Below are 23,630 nucleotides of genomic sequence, written 5' to 3'. Positions count from 1 at the left end.
TGGACCTTTTCTCTGAGCTTAGGTAAGCATATATCCTTTATTCAACAATAGTTTTGTTGTAGTATTATTAAAAGTAGTAGTTCCTTTTTTCTTAAATTTATTCTTCTTCTACTGAAATTTGAAATCTCTGAATATTATTTTTTTTTTCTATGACTTTTTTTTCAATTCTTAATAATCACCTCATAATATGTCTTCAAAAGTTAGTTTCATAATTGTATTAACTTTCACGTGGAAACTTCTGAATAGGAAATTTCTGTTGAAGTGCACTTGTGGAAATTTTTCTTTCTAAGAAACTAACCGAGAAACAATGCGTCATTGGGTCTATCATAAGCATGGGACATATATATTTTTCAGAAGGAAACACTCTTTAACCTCCATCGATCCGGGGATTCACAAAATTATTCGTTTTGAAAATAAGGAAATAAATAAAACTAGAAATTGAAGGATGACACTGAAGGAAACGTTTTTAGCTCCTTAAATAGTCAAACAGAGACTGAACAAGGAAATACACAGAACCCAATACTATGTTCAATCTGTAATTAGCCCGTGAGCCCATTTTGTTAAGACTGCTGTCATAGGTTATATTTTTAAAATCATAACAGAATTTCAGCAGCTTGGACAGCATCAAAAGCTTAAAAAGTACGTTTAGAATAGTTAAAAATATTATGGTGTCCTAAAATTCAAAAGGCTAAACCATATGGTCAGAGTGGCGTATCATCTGTTCTGAATGTGTTCGGACGTTTGAATCTATTCGACTATAGTTGAACTAGAGTCATCGAGCGTTTTACTTTCTGTAGTCACAGCTAATCTGATCGTTTTACCCTCGAGCCCTAGTTAACTTTTCGCAACTTCTGTCACTAAGCAAAGTCAGCGCATAATTACTGAAGGTTATTGGGAGTTTTGCTTCTGGATTTAAGAATTTGGAATGATGGTGGTCATGGGATATTTGAAAAGGACAAGATTCAAGTTCCACTGAAAATTTCTTCAAACAATAATTTTGATCTACTGACTAAGATGCAATTTTTAAATGTTCTTTTCTTGTCATAACTACATTAAGAACTACAGTTGATTTGACTATGGACAAGTCAATTATGCTCAACTACCCTGTAGTCCAGGGTCCAGATGTGCACTCCACTGTTTCGATTTTATATCTTGGGTGCCTCAAAGATGCGTGATTTTCCCCATTACTTGACAAGAAACAAGTAAGAAAATATTTCGAAAACACTGAAAAATTAAAGTATCAAAATACATAGAAAATTACATGATAGGTCTTTTTTAAAAAAAAAAATTATAAAAAAATTTATAATTTTTTTATATCCTTGCCTAAAATAATTATTCGGAAAGAAAAGCTTATTAGTTTCTATTCATAGTATGTTTGCTCATACTGGATAAATCTGCCAGCTGTATATTAACCAACCAAAGTGTGTCAATCAAACAGTTCGTGTTAACGAACTGTAAGTAAGGAGTGACCCGGCTCAATAGTAACCGAAAGTCTAAAAAACGGAATTTTGATACCAAGAGAAACATCAAGAGAATCTGATTTTGTTGTTGATTTTATATATATGAGTTTCAATAAGTTTAGTCTAACCCGTCAAAAGTTACGAGTCTGAAAAAATTTGCCTAATTTTCGAAAAAATGGGGAAATACCCGCTAAAAGTGATATAATCTTAATGAAGATCAAACCGTCAGATTCAGCGTAACAGAAACCCCTACTGTAGAGGTTTCAAGCTCTTACCTGAAAAAATGTGGAATTTTGTATTTTTGCCAGAAAAAAAGATCACGGATGCGTGTTTATTTTTTGTATTTATTTTTTTTATAGGGGTCATCGTATTGACCCAGTCGTCGATTTAATTATGTATAAAAGCGCTATCCGTCAATACAATTGCACAAATGGAAACATAAAAAACGTGGGATTTTGCTTGAAGCTTTTGGGCCATGCTATTGGGTAATAGCTGCAGAAGAAAGTTTTAAAACATAAACATGTCCCTTTTTGATGATTAATTTTTTTAGATTAGATGAATCGATCTTTTTAGCGAATAGCTCTTAATAATAAATATGTTTTTTCATCGTTTGTCCTAGATATTTTCTATAATACGAGTTGTATTGTCAGTTGAGAAACTAACCTTATCAAAAACAGATTCACATTTTAATTTTATTATCTGGGACTAAATGCAGATGGGAACATTTTTGCAAGAGGATTGAATTAACTCTCTGATATGGTGAGCCTAGTATTTCACGGGCGCACACTTTAAGACAAACTCGGAGTTTTTGAATATTGTGAGGGTTTTTCTTCAAGTCCTTTAAGCAAGTGGGGTGAAACCATATTCCCTACCGTCTCCTAGTGTGACGTCACAAGGGTATCAATCGCTGACGCAAGGAGTTTTCGGAGCAAGTGTGTACTCCCAGAAAGAGAGGAACAATTCACCAGGGTCAAAATATGGATTTTCTGCAAATAATTGAAAATCGGGGAAATATTTTTAAGAAATTCGCAATATAGGGGGCTAGTAGAGGGACTCAAAAACTCTTTTAAGAGTGTACTTGATTCATTGTCTAGGTTTTCGTCCATATTGTTACTCTTTAACCATAAAATACCGGCGTTGTCAACGTGCTGTTTAATGCCGATCGTGAATTGTTGTCAAGCAAATTTCTATTTTACAGTGGTGTAAAACTACATCTAATATTTTAAACTATTTAAAGCTTTAACTTTCTCGTCCGTCATTATTCATTATATCAAATACGCAATATCTATGTAAACAAGTTATTTTTCTTATAGAGAAAAAAACCTTCTGGGAGATTAAAGTTGTTTGAAGTCTCATCTTCGTCTTGAACATACAATAAGCATGTTGCAAGATTTTAAAAAATTTAGGAAAGTAAATGCATTTTACCGGACGAATAGGGGATTGTAACTTTGCAAAGATCTTTGCAGATCACTGACAAGGTTTGATACTAAGCGAGCCATCGGGACTGGTGCGTCATGCAGGTCTTTATCCATAATGTCTTCACTCAGGAACCTAGAAGTAATGTAAACTATATTATGATTTTCAATAATGTATGATAGTTCAACACAGCTACACAGCTTAAATTAGAGCAGGCAAATATTTCTCTTATAAGATTCTCCTCTTTATCTTACACTTTTCATTTTAAAGTAAAACTTTATAAGTTAAATTTATAAATTACTTAATGGTAAACGTCTCTTCAGACAAAAATGTCTATTTTCAGGTGAAGCTAATTAATTTTTTGTTTATGTGTTTTACTTTCGAATCTTAATGATAAAACTAGAGTTTCCAATTTCTAACAGAATGAGTACACTAATAATTTATATTTTCAGCCAAATAAGCCTCTTTCAATTTTTTACAACCATCACTTATATATAAAAAAAGGCCCGGGAAAAAAACACGTAAAAGCATGGAAGTTATGCCTTTCTTTACTAAGTCACCGCTGGTGTATTCTTCTAAACAATTTTCCCGTATGCTTCGTTAAGGTTGAGATGAAAACGAAGTCGGTAAGAAATATTTGAATACTGATTAATTTTATTTCCTTCATTTCCAAGTATATCGTCAGGAGTCCACTAATGCAAATGGTACCACACCCGAAAATAATAAGCAAGAAAAAAAACAAACAGAGAAAGTTCCTTAATTTGTAACTGCAAAATGACGTAATTATCATTTGTAACCATCAACTTTTTGGAGAAAAAGATTAAAAAGTAGCAGGTATCGAATGTATAGTTGACGATGAGGAGGTATTAGTTTCAAACTCACTTAAAGAACTGTCATTGCTACTGTTATTCTTTAAAACTTAATTTTTTTGTAGTTACCTAACTGTAGCGATAAGCCACGCCAAACATATTTTCTCTCTATTTTTCTCTTATTACTAATGCACCTATGAGAGCTATATTACTAATACCTATTTTCCTTAGCCCGTTAGCTAGCTCTTGGGTGTTCAGTAAACTTAAAATAACATACTTATTCCTTACTATTTTAATTTTCATGAATCTCTCCAGCTTCTGCTCTTACAAATCATTATGATTATGGTTCCATTTTAGTTTATGCATTTTGTCTCTTAACCGTAGTTTCACCAAAAAAATAACAAGAATTAAGAACCGTATCAGTTAAAATATTTTACAATCTTAAAACTCCATTGAAAATGTAGTTTTATGAAATTTTATATTCTATTTAAGTTTAGTATTGCATTAGAGTAATGTACTTACGTAAGTAAGTACCCACAAAACGGTACTGGTGCGTTATATGGGCACTTTTGTACATTGTACCAGGAAACCTGTCACGAAAAACCCGTCAAACATGCTATTCTCAAGAGACCGCTATATACAAATGACTGCAAAGCCGTGGTTTCTCAACGGTTTGAAATAATGAAACGATTGTTTTTGGGGATTTAATGGGGAAAAAGGTCTAGGTTTGGTCAGGTTACATTATTAATATTTGCTATGCTTTACCCCCACCCCCTTTAATGTGTGAATATATAGCCCAAATTTGTTTATAAACTATCATATATTCATCCTATTTTATTTTATTTCAATAGCATTAACCAAATCTGACTTTTAAGATGTGTCCATATAACACACCAGTACCCAAAAAGCTTCCAAAAATGTATTTTTGTTCCTTATCGACTTCTTCAATGTAAGCCTGATCTCGAAAAATATTGTTATAAAAATTCTTAGACCGTAATGGCTAGACACGGTAGACGAGACATAAGATCGTAAGAGCAAAAATATTATAAAAAATGTCCAAAAAATGTCCTTCTTTGAATCGTTCTCACGAAGTAGTATTGGTTGCAAAAAAGTACTCCCAGAGAGTTTTATTCTACCATCACAAACTCTTGCACCAGGTTCATGAATGAATATGCCTGTCTACTTTTTGCTGGGGCACCTGGCACTCTCATAGCTTTACTAGAGCATCAGGCTTTTCTAGTACCAGTTACTTCCAAGTGATGTGCACTCCTGCATAAATCTGCAGCCTTGAAAATGTTTCAATTATACTAGACGATGTAAAAGGTAACCTGGTAACTAACAGTACCTAGGCTGTGATTTAAAAGCTCCAAAAAGTTAGGTTTTGCTGGTGCATGAGAACTCCTCTGTCAACATCTATAAGTTTCTTCGTTATGTAAACTAGTCAAGCTTTAGGGATTTTCTTTTGGTGTCACAAAGCAAAGATAGATAAAACTCGAGACTCTTCGTGTATAATATGTATCCATCGAACTATTTATCCAGGAGACTTCGTACCATTTTAGACGAACAAAAGCTAATTTAAAAGGAAAGACAGAAGCAATGACATCAAATTCAAAAGACAGAGAAGATTAATCGACATCATAGCGCAAATGGAATTCAAAGCTAACAAAGTAATGGTCTTATGCTTGTCCTAAGCAAAGGCTTAGGTAATCTTTAATAGGCCTTACAATTACGAAAAGCAGACCAACGTAAGAGGAATCGCTGTGAATGGATACCGCTCTTTAAGTTGTATATACTTGGTAAAAGGTAGAGAATGCCCCAGTGAACTTTACAGTCCATGCCGGCAGTTGTGATCTCCGTTTCATGGCCCCTCAGCCTGGAAATAAAGTGGGAGGGGTTTGAGGCTGGAAAGCCTGAGCTTCGCACAGCCTTCCTGTTTAGCTTCCCCAGATTCCTCCAGGTACCTATTGAGAGTTGGATCGAATCTAACTGATCTTATAGAATCAGGCCACTGACTGCCGTACCAATCCAAATAATCAGCAGTATCAGGACTCGAACCCCTGTCCTTACGTCAAAAGATTTCAAGTATAGCGTGATAACCATTTGGCTAGGACGGATCAAATGTTTGGCAAAATTAGATAAAATACATACACTTAGCTTGGCATAGCAGCAAACTATCTAAATACACCCTAAGGAGCATTTACAGCAATTAACAATTACTATCATTCCCCCTGAGTATTGTTTTATATATTCTAGATTCAATTATCAACGTGTTACAATTTCGTTCTTATTTTCAGACACCCCTCACAGGCTTCACTTGAAAAAATGAACAATATAAAATTTGACTAACCTTTCACACTGAGTGCCATACCAGTCAATAGTGCCTCGTCTTATAGCCGTCATGAGTTCACCCCGAAGCTCTTTATTAAAAGGACAAACTTTACGGTAGTAATACATTCCAGTCATATACATCAAACATCTATAAGAAAGTTTACCTAATAGGCTCTCTTGACATAATATTGTGAAAATGGTCGGTGCATTAAATTATTCTGAAACAGGGCAAGTCCCCATTAAATAAAAAAAGCAAATTTTTTAAACGGAAATTAAGGAGCTAAATTAAAACTTAAAACGAACAGACATTATTACGTATATGAGGGGGTTTGCACCCTAGTCAATAACTCGCTCTTTACGCTAAACTTCGAATTTTGTTCGAATCACAAATCCCTGAATCACAAAGGCCGTTTAATTAGAATAGATAGCTCTTTCGACATTACTACAAACAATTTTTAGCGTTTCTGATGGTTTTATAAATAATACTGGGAAATCCGGCGCCCCCTTCCCAGAAATGTCCCTTCCCCCAAGGAAACATCCTCTATGAAAATATCCTCCCACGTAATATCCTCCTTTGACCCCCCCCCACCCAGAATTAATCCCTCCTGAAATCGTCTGTATACTTCCAATAACCAATACTATATATAAATAATGGACAAAGTTCATAACTTGCAGTCCTTCCCCCGGAAACTGTGGGGGATTAAGTCATCCTCAAAGACATATTTATTAGATATTCGACTATGCTGAACAATTTTGATTGGGTGACTTTGGGAAAAATGAGCGTGGGAGGGGGCTAAGTTTGCCTCCACTTTTTTGGTCACTTAAAATGGCACTAGAACTTCTAGTTTCCGTTCGAATGAGCCCTCTCACTATATTCTAAGACTACTGGATTGATACAATCACCCCTGGAAAAAACAAAAACGAATAAACATGCATCCGTGATCTTTCTGCTTGCGAAAAAAAAATACAAAATTCAGCTTGAAACATCTTTCTTCTGGCAAAAAATACAAAATTCAGCTTGAAACATCTACAGTAGGGTTTTCTGTTACGCTGAAACTGATGGCTTGATTTTCATTAAGATAATACCATTTTTAGGGGGTGTTTCCCCCTTTTTTCGAAATAAAGGCAAATTTTTCATGCTGGTAACTTTTGATGGGTAAGACTAAATTTGATGAAATCTAATATTTAAAATCAGCATAAAAATCCGATTCTTTTGATGTATTTACTGGTATCAAAATTCCGTTTTTTAGAGTTTCGGTTACTATTGAGCCGGGTCACTCCTTGCTTACAGAGCCTTACCACGAACTGTTTGATAGTCCAGGTAAGAATTTTTCTGTTATCAGAGGCAACGCTGTAGCGTTGCCTATAGTAAAAGCTATACTGCTCAAATTTTTTATTATTATTATTTTTTTCCCAGAGGCACTTTATATGGAAGGTGTCGTCGAATAAACCTCAAAGGGAGCTCATTCGACTGGAAATCGAGAGTTCTAGTGCCCTTTTTAAGGGTCAAAAGTGATTGGAAGGCAACTAACACCCCTTCCAAGCCAACTATTTCCCCGAACACATCCAATAAAAATTTTGAGATAGCCATTTTGTTAGTAGTAAGCATGTATACAGTACTGATCCTACGCCTGAGGCATGGATGTATGTGCAGTTTCACGGATACATGGCTTACAACGGTCAGACACCTATTACTACGAACGATACATGAGTTAGCATGTGGCGAGCCACTCTAAGTGAACCTAAATTAACCAAACTTTTTTGCATATCTCTCTCACTATGACTGTATGTCAGAGCGGGTGTGCTGTCATCTATAGCCGGTCTAACCTAAATTCAACGTAAACATGCATAAAGTCAAAATGAATCGAACTTGTGCAGGTGTTTTCTTGTCCCAGTGCCTGTCTCTGTTGGTGTGTATGTCTGAATTTATATATTTGTATGTGTCTGGGCAGGTGTTTGCTAGTTCCAGTGCCTGTCATTGTCGGTTTGTAGTCTGAATCTAAGTATTTATATGTTTTTTTGTCTCTCTCCCTCTCTTTGCATGTGTCTCTGGGCAGGTGTTTTCTTGACCCAGTGCCTGTCTTTTTCGGTTTGTATGTCTGAATCTATATATTTGTATGCGTTTTTGTTTCTTTCACTCTATTTACCCATGTGTCTGGGCGCGTGTTTGCTAGTCCCAGTGCCAGTCATTATCGGTTTGTAGTCTGAATCTAAGTATTGGTATGTGTTTTTTTTCTCTCTCCCTCTCTTTGCATGTGTCTCTGGGGAGGTGTTTTCTTGTCTCAGTGCCTGTCATTGTCGGTTTGCATGTCTGAAACTATATGTTTGTATGCGTTTTTGTCTCTCTCACTCTCTTTGCCTATGTGTCTGGGCGGATCTTTGCTTCTCCCAGTACCTGTCTTTATCGGTTTGTATGTCTGAATCTATGAATTTGTATGTGTTTTTTCTCTCTCATTCTCTCTATCTGAGTATCTGGGTGGGTGTTTTCTTCTGCCACTGTGTGTCTTTGTCGGTTTGGACGTTTGAATCTATACTCTCACTCTCTTTGCTTGTGTTTCCAGGCGGGTGTTTGCTTATCCCAGTGCCTGTCTTTGTCGGTTTATATGTCTGAATCTATATAGTTATATTTGTTTTTGTCTCTCTCACTCTCTTTGCCTGCGTTTCTGCACGGATCCTTGGTTCCCCAGTACCTATCTTTATCGGTTTGTATGTCCTAATCTATATATTTGTATGTGTTTTTTCTCTCTCACTCACTCTATCTGAATATCTGGGTGGGTGTTTTCTTCCGCCACTATGTGTCTTTATCGGTTTGTTCGTTTGAATCTATACTCTCACTCTCTTTGCATGTGTTTCCGGGCAGGTGTTTGCTTGTCCCGGTGCCTCTGTTTGTCGGTTTGTATGTCTGAATCTATATAGTTGTATTTGTTTTTGTCTGTCTTACTCTCTTTGCCTATGTCTCTGGGTGGGTGTTTGCTAATCTCAGTGCCTGTCTTTGTTGGTTTTTATGTCTGAATCTATATATTTGTATGCGTTTTTGTCTCTCTCACTTCCTTTGCTTGTATGTTTGGGCGGATGTTTGCTTATCCCAATGGCTGTCTTTGTTGGTTTGTACGTCTGAATCCATACTCTCAATATCTTTGCCTGTGTGTCCGGGATGGTGTTTTCTTGTCCCACTGCATTTCTTTGTCGGTTTGTATGATTGAATCTATATAGTTATATTTGTTTTTGTCTCTCTCACTCTCTAGCCCTATGTGTCTGGGCGGGTGTTTGCTTATCTCAGTGCATGTCTTTGTCGGTTCGTATGTCAGAATCCATATATTTATGTGTGTTTTTGTCTCTCTCACTTCCTCTGCTTATGTGACTGGGCGGTTGTTTGCTTATCTCAATACCTGTCATTGTTGGTTTGTATGTCTGAATATATATATTTGCATGTGTTTTTGTCTCTCTCACTCTCTAAGCCTATATGTCTGGGCGGGTGTTTGCTTATCTCAGTGCCTGTCTTTGTCGGTTTGTATGTCAGAATCCATATATTTATATGTGTTTTTGTCTCTCTCGCTTCCCCTGCTTATGTGTCTGGGCGGGTGTTTGCCTATCTCAATGCTTGTCATTGTTGGTGCGAATGTCTGAATCTATATATTTGTATGAGTTTTTGACTCTCCGACTCTATTGGCCTCTGTGTCTGGGCGGATGTTTGCTTCTCCCAGTGCCTGCCTTTGTCTGTTTGCATGTCTGAATCTATTTTTTATGCGCTTTTGACTCTCTCATTCTTTTTGCTTATGTGTGTGGGCGGATGTTTGCTTCTCCCAGTGCCAAGAGATCGTTACTTACTTACTTACAATTTCTACATAATTCAATGAGTGAATAGAACTATTCTAAAGAATAAAGACTGGCTAAGCTTAAAGATATGTGTTGCCTAAACATATTAAAAGATTTTTTGAAAAAAAACACATATTTACATAAAAATTGTACTTAAAGTTCACTGTTACACATCCGGAAACGAGGATGCCATGACATAGAATAGTTTATACCGTGTCTTATGCACTTATGACGATCAGCTATGTCCTTAGGTATCCACTACGGGAAGAAGCTAACTTTTTCTTCAGGACGGTGATAAGCCCCTTCAAATTTAGGACACTAAAATGCTTCCAGATTGAAAAGTGGAATCCTAGGGTCACGCTTTTGAATTAAAACTTTATCTGTAGGTACATTACCCTTTATGTAGAGTGCTTTAATCCCGAAAAAGCTGCAAATTTCACTGTCTCCTCCTGAACATTTCTCAGTTCCTGACCACTTTTATTAAGTGGTGTAATCACTCTATCGTAGAATCCCAGTCTGTCTATACGACTTAATGTAGTACTCCACAAGCTTTTATCATGCTCAAACATATTATAGTTCACTATCCAATGATAACAGTCAATTTCTTCGAGTTCCATAGACAATAACAAAAAATGCCCATTCAGATATAACACCACAGGATGATTTTTTTAAACCAATAAATTCTGTATCATACAGTCCTATCATCTTGGAAGATATTAATGCAGTTTTTAAGTAGAGATGTACTTCATCAAACTTTTATACCATTGCTCAAGGGTGAATGGAGTTATGGCTTGGGGGATGAGTCCTAAAACCATCTGAATTCATTTTGGGGAGGAGTCATAAAACCTGTAGAATTCATTGTAGGGAGGAGTCATAGAACTCTCGCTATCTATTGCATGCAAATGAAGCCTGGAAATTACAGTTTTTTCATAATCTCTTGAGTGAATTTTTTGTATTGTGTATGCAAGAGGTGAATTCAAGAAAGAGTTTGTTACTTAATTACTTACAATTTTTTCATAATGACATATCCAACAACGGATGATGATAAATATTTTATTCATGCTAATACATAGATTTTTTCAATTTTAACTGACGTATCTGACAAATGATATCGATAAAGAATGTTAATGAGGAATTTGTTCAATTTGATACTTAAATTATGTCAGTTTTATCAAACGTATCTGTCAAAAGACATCGATAAAGAATTTATTCACTCTGATACTTAGATTTTCTCAATTCTATCAAGCATATCTGACAAAGATGTTGATAGAGAAAATTCATTCACCCTGATACTTAGATTTTGTCAATGTTATCTCATGTGTCTGTTAATAGATGTATGCAAATTCCTTTTCTTACATCTCCGATGCTTTAATAGACATTCTAAATGTTTGATATGCTCGCATACTCTAAAAATAATGAACACATAACAATGTAATGCATAGTATATTTTTTAATGAAATAATGTCATGTAGAATTTTAATACAAAAATATAGAAAGGTTTGTCGTAGAAACTTAAAAAATAACTCATTCGATTGGAAATTCAAAGGGTTAGTGCCCTTTTTAATAGTCGAAAGTGATTGGAGGGCAACTAACTCCTTCTCACACCCACCGTTTCCCTAAAAACATCCGATCAAAATTTTGCATAGCCATTTTGTTCAACGTAGTTGAAAATTCTGGAAATTAGGTCTTTGAAGATAAAAAAAAACCCCACAGCTCTCAGGGTAAAGGTTGTAACTTATGCCCTGGAGGCATATAAGGTTTCTATAGAAAGCGTTGTCATATAAACTTCAAAAAGGGCTCATTCGATTGGACATTTAAGTGGCTAGTGCCCTTTTTAATAGTCGAAAGTGATTAAAAGGTAACTAACACCCCTTCCACGCCCACCATTTCCCCAAACATATCCACTCAAAATATTTTGATTGGCATTTTGTTCAACATTTTCGAAACTTCAGGAAATTATATCTTAGAGCAGGACACTTCCCCCACTGTCTTCTGGGCAAGGGTTATAAGCTATGCCCTTGGGGCATATATGGTTCTTAGGAAAGAATGCTCGTATAAACTCCAGAGAGGGTTCTGTTGATTGAAAAGTGAAAGTTCTAGTTCACCTTTAAAGCGACAAAAGATGTCGGAGGGTAACCAGCCCCCTCCACGCCCTTTTTTCCCAAATGCATCCGATAAAAATTTGAAATATCTGTTTTGTTAAAATAGTTCAAAGATCATATAACAAAACTCCGGTGTCGACACAACCCCCAGGGCCCAGGGGCAGGCGTTGTAAGTTATGCCGTGGCGGCATATGTGGCTTTTATGGAAGGGATGCTCGCATAAACTTCAAAGAGGGCTCATTTGATTGGAAATTGAAAGTTCTAGTTCAGTTTTTAAGAGTCAAAAGAGATTGGAGGGCACCAAGCCCCCCCCCCTTCATGCCCTTTTTGCTCAAACCCATCCGATAAGAACTTTGAGATAGCTATTTTTTTTAAATAGTTCAAAGACCATACAACGGAAACTCCGGGGTCGACAAAGCCCCTCAGGGCCCGAGGGCAGGCGTTATAAATTATGCCCTGGGGAAATATATGGTTCTTATGGAAGAAATGCTCGTAAATACTTCAGAGGTGGCTCATTTGATTGGATATTGAAAGTGGTAGTTCAGGTTTTGAGATTCGAAAGAGATTGGAGGGCAACTAGCCCCCCTTCCACGCCCTTTTTTCCCCAAATACATCCGATAAAAATTGTAAGATCTCCATTAAGCTAAAAATTCTTCGAAAGTCAGATAACTAAAAATCAGGTGTCGACACAACCACCCAGGGCCAGGGGGCAGGCGTTGTAAGTTATACCCTGGGGCATATATGGTTCTTATGAAAGGGATGCTCGGATAAACTGCAGAGAGGCCTCATTTGATTGGAAATTGAAAGTTAGAACTCACTTTTAATAGTCAAAAGAGATCCGAAAGCAACTAGACAACCCCCCTACGCCTTATTTCTCCAAACCCATCTGATGAAAAGTTTGATATAGACATTTTGTTAAAAATAGCTCAAAAGGTCGGATAAGAAAAACTCATGTGTCAATACAACTCCCTAGTCCCCGAGAGAAGGTGTTTTAAGTCATGCCCTAGAGACATGCACGGTTCTTATGAAAGGTATGCTCGTATAAGCTTCAAATAGGGCTCATTTTATTGGAAACTGAAAGTTCTAGTTCACTTTTTAAGAGTCAAGAGATTTAAGGGCAACTAGCCCCCTCCGCCCTTTTTTCCTTAAACCCAACCGCTATAAATTTTGAGATAGTCATTTTTTTGAACTGGCCATGGTATTAAGTTAAAAATTCCAGTAACTGTTGAAATATATGTTGAACTAAATCAAAAGAAACCCTGTGCATTCAGGTTGTCAAAAGAAAGTATCTGCAATGTCTGAGGTACGGCTAAGGGTATAGATTAACGTCTATAGGAATCAAACTGAAATTATGAAGGAATTTTGGACGAATACATCGATTTTGGCAAAAAAAAAAATTTTTATTTCTAAAATGTAAATAACAAACCAAAATATTGGTTCTTAAGGTGAAAAACTAAAGAAAGCTTACAAGCATTCCTTTTATTAAAAATAAAATGTCCATTAAAAGTGAAGAGAAATGGATTTTAAAGAAATGGATTTTATCCCCCAAAAGAAGTTTTTATAAAAGAAAAGTGAAGAGCTACATTAAACCGAAGACGACAGCTGGAACAAAGTCTAAATAGTTTTGTCAATTAAACCACCGGTGTGACTACCTAGCATCTAAAGCATATTTGCTGTTAGTGGTAAAAATTTCCTATGATTTATTTCAGTTGACTGTGTAATCTACCATAAAAGGGAAAGAGCTGAATACTGACAATACATTCGATATTAAACAGAAAACAAAAATGGTCCCATTTGTCCCGGTGACTTTGTAAAAATAGCATATCTACAATATTTTAGAAATGACTGATGTTGGAAGCTTTAAACTTCCTGGAAATGTAGAAAGAGATGTTGAAACAACATCAAAAGACACCATGCGTCTCTTTTTAAAGTGATATTGCCGTAGCAACTTGTGGGTGAAGTTTCAAGCTGCCTCAAGAAAGAAAACTTTTTAGTTCTCTTTGGCCCTTAGTTGCGTAGTGTTTTCAGAAAACCAATATTTTTTTTCTAATGTATCACTTGCATTTGGGTTACCTTTGACCAAGGACTTAATAATTTGAGTCACGTAAAAGTTTTTTTGCTCTTTTTTGAGTCCAATGTTTTCGGGGTCCGTGCCCCAGACACTCCATAATAGGCGACTCTTGGCGCAAGGACCTACGACAGCAAATTCTGAATTTTATCACAGAAAAATTCTAAGGTACTTTCGATCCCCCCTAGCCCTCCTCTCAAACGAAGTTTGTCTTCCTTCTGGCCAAGAAAACGATCCCAGAAAACTACGAGCCAACCAGACACCTAAGATCAAGTACATTACACCCCGTTTTTCGACTACACGGTATATTTGTAAATAATTGACAATTAAAATAATTTACAGCTTTGTTCCAAAGGCCGTGGGGGATAATAGTATCCAAAAGGCATATTTTTTGTATCTATGGACTATTTTGAACAAAATGACAATCTCATAATTTCACAAAACGTACTTGTAAACAGTTGACATTTGACATAGCTTACGGCTCTTGCCCCAGAGGCTTTGGGGGATCATAGTATCCAAAAGGCATAATTATATTTCGACTATTTTGAACAGAATGGCTATCTCATAATTTTAATTCAATTTCCTAGGGGACAACCGCGCGTTTGGTGAATAAAAAATGGCCAGAGTAGGGAGAAGGTTTGCCCATCAATAACTTTGGCTCTTAAAAAGGCACTAGAAAGTTCAATTTACAACTAAATAAGTACCCTCTGAAGTTTCTATCACCACCCTTCTAAGCAAAGTGACCCAAAAAAGAACGGTACATGGGAGGAACATGGCGCTCTACTTGGGTGACGCTATAGCGTTGCCTCTGACGTTAGTAGATAAGTCAGTGACTTATCTACTATACCTTACCTATGTTTCTATATATAACTTGAATATTATCATTTTCATGAATTACGTAGTTTTTCTTTCTGAAGCCAAGAAACAGTTCAATTACTGAAATCGTTTTATATTTCTTTCCATGGCTTGCTTTTCCAGGGGGGAGAATTGGTAGAACACATCTTAAAAGAGGGTTGGTTGTCTGTTTCGAATAAATTTTACTAAACTTTTCCCCAGAGTTTCAAAACTAAGGAAGATTCAAGCATTTAGTATGAAGAGACGAGGATCTAAATTCTGATGAAATCTCCAAGGTTAACCATCCAGACATATGGTCTTCAAAAAGAGCTTTAAAAAAATGAACAACTTTTATTAAGAATACAAATAAAAAGAATTAATTATTATGAGTATTTTTGAAAACACTCGGTCATATACGGAGGTGTATCAAGGAGGCAAACTTGTGCCTCTATAAAGAGGCGACCCACAACAATGTTAAGCAATTTCAAGTCCTAGAGGTCGCAGAGAGACGGCGGTAATCGCATTTTGTAGCCCAAGCTCAAACTAAGAAACTTGCAAAATTTCATCCTCCTCCGACTTTATCTTCATGGGGTAAACTGGGCCGGAAGTTTGGACCCTCCCACCACAGCCCCCCTTTAAAGTTGTCCGATTGGGCTGAAATTCAAAGGTTAAGGTTTTGTAGGGCCCAGAAGATTTCCCTCAAAATTTTAGATCAATCCAATCAATTTTTCCCTGGTTTCATAAAACCAAATATAGCCATTAAAAAAGTACTTTTCTTTTTTTCTTATCCACGCCTACAGGCCACAGTTGGCAACTGATCCGGGTGAATGAGGACTCATTCGAAGCAGAATTCAACCTGTTAGGGCTTTTGATATTTTCAGACCGAAAAAATTATCCCCTGAATTTACATTTACGAAAAACCTCGTTTTCCTATAATAGCCCATGTTAATTTTTCCCACCACAACCCCCCTTTAACGTTGTCTGATCGGGCTGAAATTTAGAAGATAAGCTTTACTGGGGCCTGGGAGATAATCCTCGAAATTTCAGCTCAATCTGATCACTCCTTCCTAGTTTTCCAAAAACCAAATATCAAGTTTTGTGGGAATTTGCTTGCAGCGAAAATAGATTCCATTTACTAAAAAACAATTGCAATTGTGTTTCTTTAGTCCAGCGGTTGATACTCCAGACTATCAGGCGGAAAACCCGGGTTCGATTCACCGTCAGAGCAAATTTTTTATATACTGAATTTAAACTTTAAAAAAGAAACTCAGTTTCTTTTTTAAATTATTTGAAAAAAATTACGTTTTCTAAAGAGCTAAAGAGGCTGAGTTACAAGGTCGACCCTTAAAACGTACAGGGATTAGGAGGCACAGTTGGGGGGCTGTTAAAGAGGCTGAGTCGCAAGTTCGAACCTTAAAACGTACAGGGATTAGGAGGCACCCTGTACGACGTGATTTGAGTATTCAGGAATTAAAAGCCTTAACACAAGAATATTCAAGAGCGGGGGTTTGGGGGCGGCAGCCCCCCAACTTTAACTCCTGACACGATCAGCTAACAGTTAGTCAAGCAATAATTAGTAATAAACTGCACAAAAACGTGCAGAAATTATTTGAAAAAAACTACGTTTTCTAAAGAGTTAAAGAGGCTGAGTTACAAGGTCGAACGTTAAAACGTACAGGGATTAGGAGGCACAGTTGGAGGGCTGCCGCCCCCAAATTCCCCGCTTTCGCAGCCTTTAAATAAAAAAAATAAGTTTTTTAAACTGAAAGTAAGGAGCGACATTTAATCTTAAAACGAACAGAAATTATTCCGTATATGAAAGAGGCTGTGCCTCCTCAACGCCTCGCTCTTTACGCTAAAGTTTTTTATTGTTTTAAAAAATAAAGTTGTGAGACAGAGTCAAACTTTAGCGTAAAGAGCGAGGCGTTGAGGAGGGCACAGCCTCTTTCATATACAGAATAATCTCTGTTCGTTTTAAGATTTAATGTCGCTCCTTACTTTCAGTTTAAAAAACTTTTTTTTTATTTAAAGGCTGCGAAAGCGGGGTTTGGGGGCGGCAGCCCCCCAACTTTGCCTCCTAATCCCTGTACGTTTTAAGGTTCGACCTTGTAACTCAGCCTCTTTAACTCTTTAGAAAACGTAGTTTTTTTTAAATAATTTACAATATATCAGTTGCAATGTTTTGATTGAAGTCAGGAGAATTAGAAAACGCAATGCTTTTTATTTTAGTTAGAAGAATGATAGATAAACATAACACTTTAATTCTCATTCAAGCATCAAGTTTCCTACCTTAGCATTGACTCTAAGTTGCTTATACATCCTGGCTGTGAGAGAACGAAGTAATATCTAAGAGACTTCAAAAGCTTAAGGCAATAGTTGAGAAACTCTGTAAATGACTGACCCAAGAGCTCTTCCTAAAATAAACGAGTTTAGCATTTACTGAACTGCAAATAATATAGAAATATGGGCCCAGGGTTGCATGAAATGTCGTTTGGAAAATGAAATGAAATGTGATGGTGACAGGATTTAGTTTTGATGATGAATATGTTTTTGGATTAAAATATAAATAAGCTTCAAAATAACACTTGAGTTGAATTTGATTTCTCGGTACTCCTGTACTAAACGGACTCTTTTATATACTGCAATGAAAACCAGTCACGAAAAACCCGTTTTTGACGGGATAACTCAAGACCCCGCTATAGAGTAATACAATGTATGGCGTGGTTTTCATTGCGTATACGATATTTAAACTGTTGTTTTTTGGAGTTTAGGGGGGGGGGAACCAAACTAGCACTATATAAAAGAGTCCTTTTAGTACAGAATACCGATTTATCTCCTATCATTTACTGGTTTAGTCCATAAGCGCCAAAAGCAAATAAGCTTGGTATTTTGGATGAAAAACTGTAACCTTGAAAAAAATAAAACAGTCAAAAATACTGTAAAAATATTGTTTTCCAATATTTCAGTAAAAATTACTGTTTTTCTATAAAAAAAACAGGAGTTTTAGTAATATCAAAATAAACTTGGTATAGCACATGGAAAGAGAGCTTGTAGGCTATATCTAATTCATACACAAAAGCAGCTTTTCAGGAACGAATATGATAGAACGTTTGCCCTCTTATTAGCAAAACGAAAATCTGAGTTTCCGACAACACTAATATTATTACAAAAGCTAGTATAGCACCATGAAATAAATCGAATTCATAAAAAAGGGTACTTATCTGTTATAGCGACCCAACTTAAGAAGTGAAGTTAGGTTAATCCTGATAAATATACATAAACATGATAAAAATATAATAATTTAAAAACAAGTTTGGGCTATATTATGGCACATTAGGGGGGGGGGGTAAAATATGGTGGGTCTGTATGCAAAATGTGTTAGTTACAATTATTCTGCATATTATAATGTAAGAATTGTTTTCTAATTTCATGTTTTCCAAATACTTTACCCCCTACCCCTAATTTGCAAATATATAGCCCAAATTATATACGTCTTATGTATTCTGTCACCCGCCACTTGTTTTCCACTGAGCGTAAGCTAATTGTCCCTTAATACAGACAGATGAAACCGGTTTGTTTTCGAGTTTCAAACAGCGTAATTCTTGAGTGGGGTCGCTATAACAGATAAGTACCAAAACAAGTTCTCAGGAAGAGTTTGTTTAAAGGTTTTTCCCTTTTACAGGTTATGGAGCTTTTGTGGGGGATTTGCGATTGTGTTATTGAGCTGTTGTTGTTTTTTTTTGTTGAAATATATCTTATATCTAGTAAAAATGTCCTTAAACTATAGACATATACGGAGGTATTTTCATATTTTTATTGGGGCAAAAAGCAATTTTTTCAGCAGTTGAGCATCAGAATGAATCAAAGCAGACAAAGAATATTCAAAGATTTCGGTAAAAAAAAAAATCCACAAAGCAGTGTTCAATTCTAAATAATATACAAAGAAAATAAACAAACCTTAGCCTTCAATTCGCAGAGAGAAAATATTAAAAAAGTTGAAATAAATAGGAAAAACAAACTTGAACAAAGATTAAGCCCTCTTACAACGAAAGCAGAAAGGCCACTGAATCCAAAGAACAAAAGAAAATATTCATTCAAAATTTGCATTGAGTGTAAATTTTATCTGTGGCTTTTGACGCATCCAATCTATTACTCTGCTTTGATTAAATAAACTAATTTTATCCTCTATAAATTATAACTTGACGAACATAATTTTAAATTTTAAATTATACTTTGAGCTATTCTGACCCGCCTTCAATTAAACTGCTATAAATGGGGCTTAAGAACCTTCTCTGTGGGTAAATTGAAAGTCAGGTTTGTGTGTGTATCCTGCTTAATTTCTATAAGTTCTATGAAAGGTTTTAGTAAGCCAGTTTCTGTGTAATTTAAGACAGCCTTGTCAAACAGAACAAATTACATGGGCTATCAAAAGCATGCCAGTCTAACTCATAATAACAATATTTCGTTCTAATCAAAGGCTCGATTTGATCCAATCCTATCTAGTGAATAAAAACAAAACTGAGAATATATAAAAATGTTCAATTTTCAATAAAATTTTGTTTTTCGTTATTTTTAATAGTTGTTTAAACTTCTACTGAAATGTTTTAATAAAGCTATGAAAATATTTACAAAAAATTTTAAGTTATAATGTTCTTCGAATAAATAAACCGAGTGGGAAGCCTAAATGAACAATTTTTATAACAGCATAACACACAAAAACAAGCACAAGTACTCATATAAACCAAGAGCGGATCCAGATATATTTTAGGGGGGGGGGGCAAAATAGGTTGATCCGAAAAACTTGCGTTACGAGAAAGTTTAATTAACACAAAATTGAGTTAAATAAGTAAATTACACTACTTTAGACTACGTTAGGGGGGGGGGGGGGGCCCCCCCCCCCGCCTCGTGGAACCACGACTGATATAGACTACAGCCTACTCTTGAAAATACAAGTAAAGAGCTAATTGCTTGGTAATTTAAGGAGCTTTTACAAGGAAAAAAGGACCTATAGGATCTCATCTAATCTCTTATAAACTTAAGAGCCTTCCTAGGTGGACATTGAAAGGGCGACTATTTCTCCCGTTGATCAGCTCTGTTGACTTCTAAACGCTTTTAACAAGGTGTCACTAACTTTTCCCTACTTGGTGTAAATCTTGGAGGTTCGTGTCTGCTACAGAGTTCTTTCAAGCGTGGCACAGCTCTGACACGCATGGTATAGTCCCTGCAACGCTTACCACAGTTCCACCACGCTTGGCACACTTTCACCCTGCTTGGCACTCGCCGCAAGGTGTACATGATTTTTGAAGATCGGCATCTCCTCGACTGTTAATTATTTTTTGATAAGGATAAGCCCGTCAAAGCTTGCGTGTAATTCTTTCATATCTTTGGTCTGAAGGAAGAGACAGTTTCCAATTAAAGATGATGAAAAACTATATAATGAAATATTTGTAATGGAAAAACTATCATCTAAGCAGGGGTGGATCCAGAATTTTTTTAGGGGGGGGGCAAAATAGATTGATCTGATAAACTTGAGTTAGGAGCAAGTTTAGTTAACGCAAACTTGCGTTAATTTAATAAATTACGCTACTCTAGACTACGTTATGGGGGGGGGGGCGCCCCCTCACCCCCCTCTGGATCCACCACTGCATCTGAGATGACTTCAAATTAGTACCATTCCTGAAAAAAGAAAAAAAATAAGCTTCAATTGTTCTGAGACTAAGGAAGGTATAATACAAAGTGAATATGAAACTTATAAGACTTGGAATATGGAAAAACAGGGATTAGAAACTAGTAGTGCTATTTAAAAGGGTAGTGTCTGCCAAGGGTTTATTTAGGATTTTCTTCCGTTTTTCTCTGGGGAAGGGGGATTTACAAAAAAAACTTTAAAAACCACATTAAAACTTGTTTATATGCAATTTGTTACGTTTTTAAGAGTCAAAAAAAAATTGGAAGGTCTTGAAGGCTCCGTTTCCTCGACATAGCCTTGATATCGGAAGGTCTGATATCGGAAAAAAAAATTTGGAAGGTCTTGAAGGCTCCGTTTCCCCGACATAGCCTTGATATCGGAAGGTCTGATATCGGATAAAAAAGTTTTGGAAGGTCTTGAAGGTTCCGTTTCCCCGACATAGCCTTGATATCGGAAAGTCGGATATCGGAAAAAAAGTTCAGAGGGTCTTGAAGGCTCCATTTCCCCGACATAGCCACTTCATTAAAAATATAAAAAAAATTCCAATGGAAATCAGTTTTTTAACTTGATTAACCTACAATTGCAATAGTTTCAAAGCAGATATTTTGTATGCAATTAATAACGAATGAGCACAGTTTATTTTCAAGAATTAATTTTAAATTAAAATCCTATCTTTAAAAAGTAAGACTAGGTGTTGGAGCCTTTGCCCCTTTTTTATGAGATAAATGTCAATTTTCTTCTAGACATAGACACATTAAAATTACAGTAAAATTTTGAACTGATCAGCTTTCAGCAATTAATATCATTATACGTCAAATAGTCAGTTTAATTTATTAGTTCTTTCTAAATTGTTCAAGAAGAATATAGTTTCACTACAAACAAGAGTTCGGATACTGTCCCATTCCTTAACTGTAAAAACCGAAAGCCTTCTGCGTCATTGGCGCTTTACTGGAAACGAATTATATTACAAATATATTCTTTTCCAATTCTTAAAGCATTGAAAATGAAAATTACAGTAGAAGAAAATCTTGAACTGATGGATCTTTCAACAGTTAATATAATTAAATATCAAATATTTAATTTGATTTTGTTTATACTTTCCAAGACTGTTCAAGACATATATAGTTTTCAGTAAAGCGCCACTGACATAGTAGGTTTTAGACGTTTACAGGGAGAGGAGGCGATACCCAAACTCTTCTTTATAGGAATTTTTTATCGTTTCAAGCTTGATTTGTATATTCAATTTAACTTTCACTCGTTTTAAGAGTCATTTATTCATTTACATTAATATCTATTGTATGTTTGTTTGCATTGATTGTGTATTTAATTTCTGTTCGTTTTGCGTTTCATTTATACTTCAATATCAAAATATGTTTGTTCGTGCTAAGCATGATTTGCATATTCAATTTAAGCATTTGTCGCTTTAAGATTTATTTACTCAATTGTATTATTACTTGTTGTATGTGTTTTTGCTATGATTGTTTATTTAATCTCTGTTCATTTTGGGTTTCGTTTATTCTTTAATAGTAATTTCTGGTAGTTTTGAGCTTGAATTTTAACAGTTATGTGTATCTGCTGATCTTAATTTTAAAATGGCCTTTGCTTTTCTTTGAAAAACTTCCTTTTCGAAAAATTTTTAAATTAATTTTTGTTTGTTTTTTATTGCAAAAGTTCCAAGTTTTTAAAAATTCCTTATTTCAAAATCAAGTGTACATTAAAGTATCAAAACTAGCATCGAAGTAAAAAAAATGGGTTTGTGACAACCTTGGAGTTTTTATTATCTGATGTTTGAACTATTTTTAGCGAAATGGCTAACTTAAAATTTATATCTGATGGGTTTGGGGAAATAGGGGGGGGGGGGCAAATTTCCCTTCGATCTCTTTTGACTCTTTAAATTGAACTAAAACTTTCATTTTCAATCAAATGAGCCCTCTCCAAGGTTTATACGAGCATCCCTTCTATAAGAACCATATATGCCCCCAGGACAAAACTTACAACGCCTGGCCCCGGGAACTGGGGGTTGTGTTGACCCCGGAGTTTTAATATATGATGCTTGAACTATTTCTAACAAAATGGTCACCTCAAAATTTTTATCGGGTGGGTTTGGGGAAGTAAAAGCCATAGAGGGGGGGGGGGGGAGGGCTAGTTGCCGTCCGATCCCTTTTGACTCTGAGAAAGAGAGTAGAGATGCCCTAATATCTCCCACGCCCACAATACCCCTTCGAATCCCGATCCGGACACTTTTTTTTTTAATTCCCACGCCTACACCAAATAAGGGCATTGAATCCCTAGGGAGAACACGTGGCTAATGGGGTCAATGACCTCTTTCTCCAGGTGTGTTTTTGGCACGCTCGAGGCAAATGTTATGATCCTGGAAAGAGTATTTGTTGTTTTTGGCCAAGTGCCCGGGAAGAATGTTATGATCCAGAAAGAGTATTTGTTGTTGTTGTTTTGGGCAAGCTCCCAGGGAATGTCAAGGGAAAACACGTGGCTAATTAAAGTGGGACACCTGTGCTGTCAGTCATTAATCAAATTGTTTCCGGGCAAAGTTAATTAATGTCTGACAGATGACGTCAAGTTAATTAATGTCTTTGGATTTCGACCAGAATTGTTTCCGAGGCAAAGTTTAGATCACACATGACAGATGATGTCATGATTGATTGATTGACATGAAAGGGGAATTAATTTGTTGTTTTAAGGGGAATTATTGATTCGCGAAAGGGGAATTAATTTGTTGTTTCTAAAGAGAATTGTTTCCGAGCGAATGTTTTGATCTTAGCGATGAAGTGATTAGCGCGCGAAAGGGTTTCTTTGTAATTTCAAATGTGAAAGCACAGGGATGCCAAAAACAAAAGGAACTCTCTGCAATTACGTTTAGGGATTATTTGGGCGAAACCGTTTTAGCCATTATAGGGTATTATTTCAGCGAAACAGTTGGAGCAATTTTTAAGGATGATTTTAGAAGAGAATTTGAGGGTGAAACTCTGTGGTCCTTATAATACATAAGTTGCATTTTAACAGTATCGTGAGGTCCTCTACCCCAACCCCAAAGGCTCCTCAAACCCCACCCCAACCCCGAAGGAAGCCCCCCGGTCCCCAAAGGTCCACCGG

At 36.1% G+C, this 23,630-nt stretch overlaps 1 protein-coding gene across 1 annotated transcript in view; it reads right to left on the bottom strand.

Moving 5' to 3' along the window:
- LOC148942051 (BAI1-associated protein 3-like) overlaps positions 1-23,630 on the bottom strand; it is a 146,900-nt gene that overhangs the window by 102,933 nt on the left and 20,337 nt on the right. The window contains exons 3-5 of the mRNA XM_089103219.1: positions 17,123-17,247; positions 6,033-6,161; positions 2,886-3,011 (exon numbers count right to left, since the gene is read on the bottom strand). Of these exons, the coding sequence (XP_088959345.1) occupies positions 2,886-3,011; positions 6,033-6,161; positions 17,123-17,247 (380 nt within the window). The remainder of the gene's footprint in view (positions 1-2,885; positions 3,012-6,032; positions 6,162-17,122; positions 17,248-23,630) is intronic.

This window comes from Artemia sp. Qi Xiang Cuo, chromosome 17 (genome assembly GCF_049724085.1).
Source record: "Artemia sp. Qi Xiang Cuo chromosome 17, ASM4972408v1, whole genome shotgun sequence".
NCBI classification, from domain to species: domain Eukaryota; kingdom Metazoa; phylum Arthropoda; class Branchiopoda; order Anostraca; family Artemiidae; genus Artemia; species Artemia sp. Qi Xiang Cuo.
Note: the sequence above shows the minus strand (reverse complement) of the source record. Positions and strands in the feature narration are given on the sequence as shown.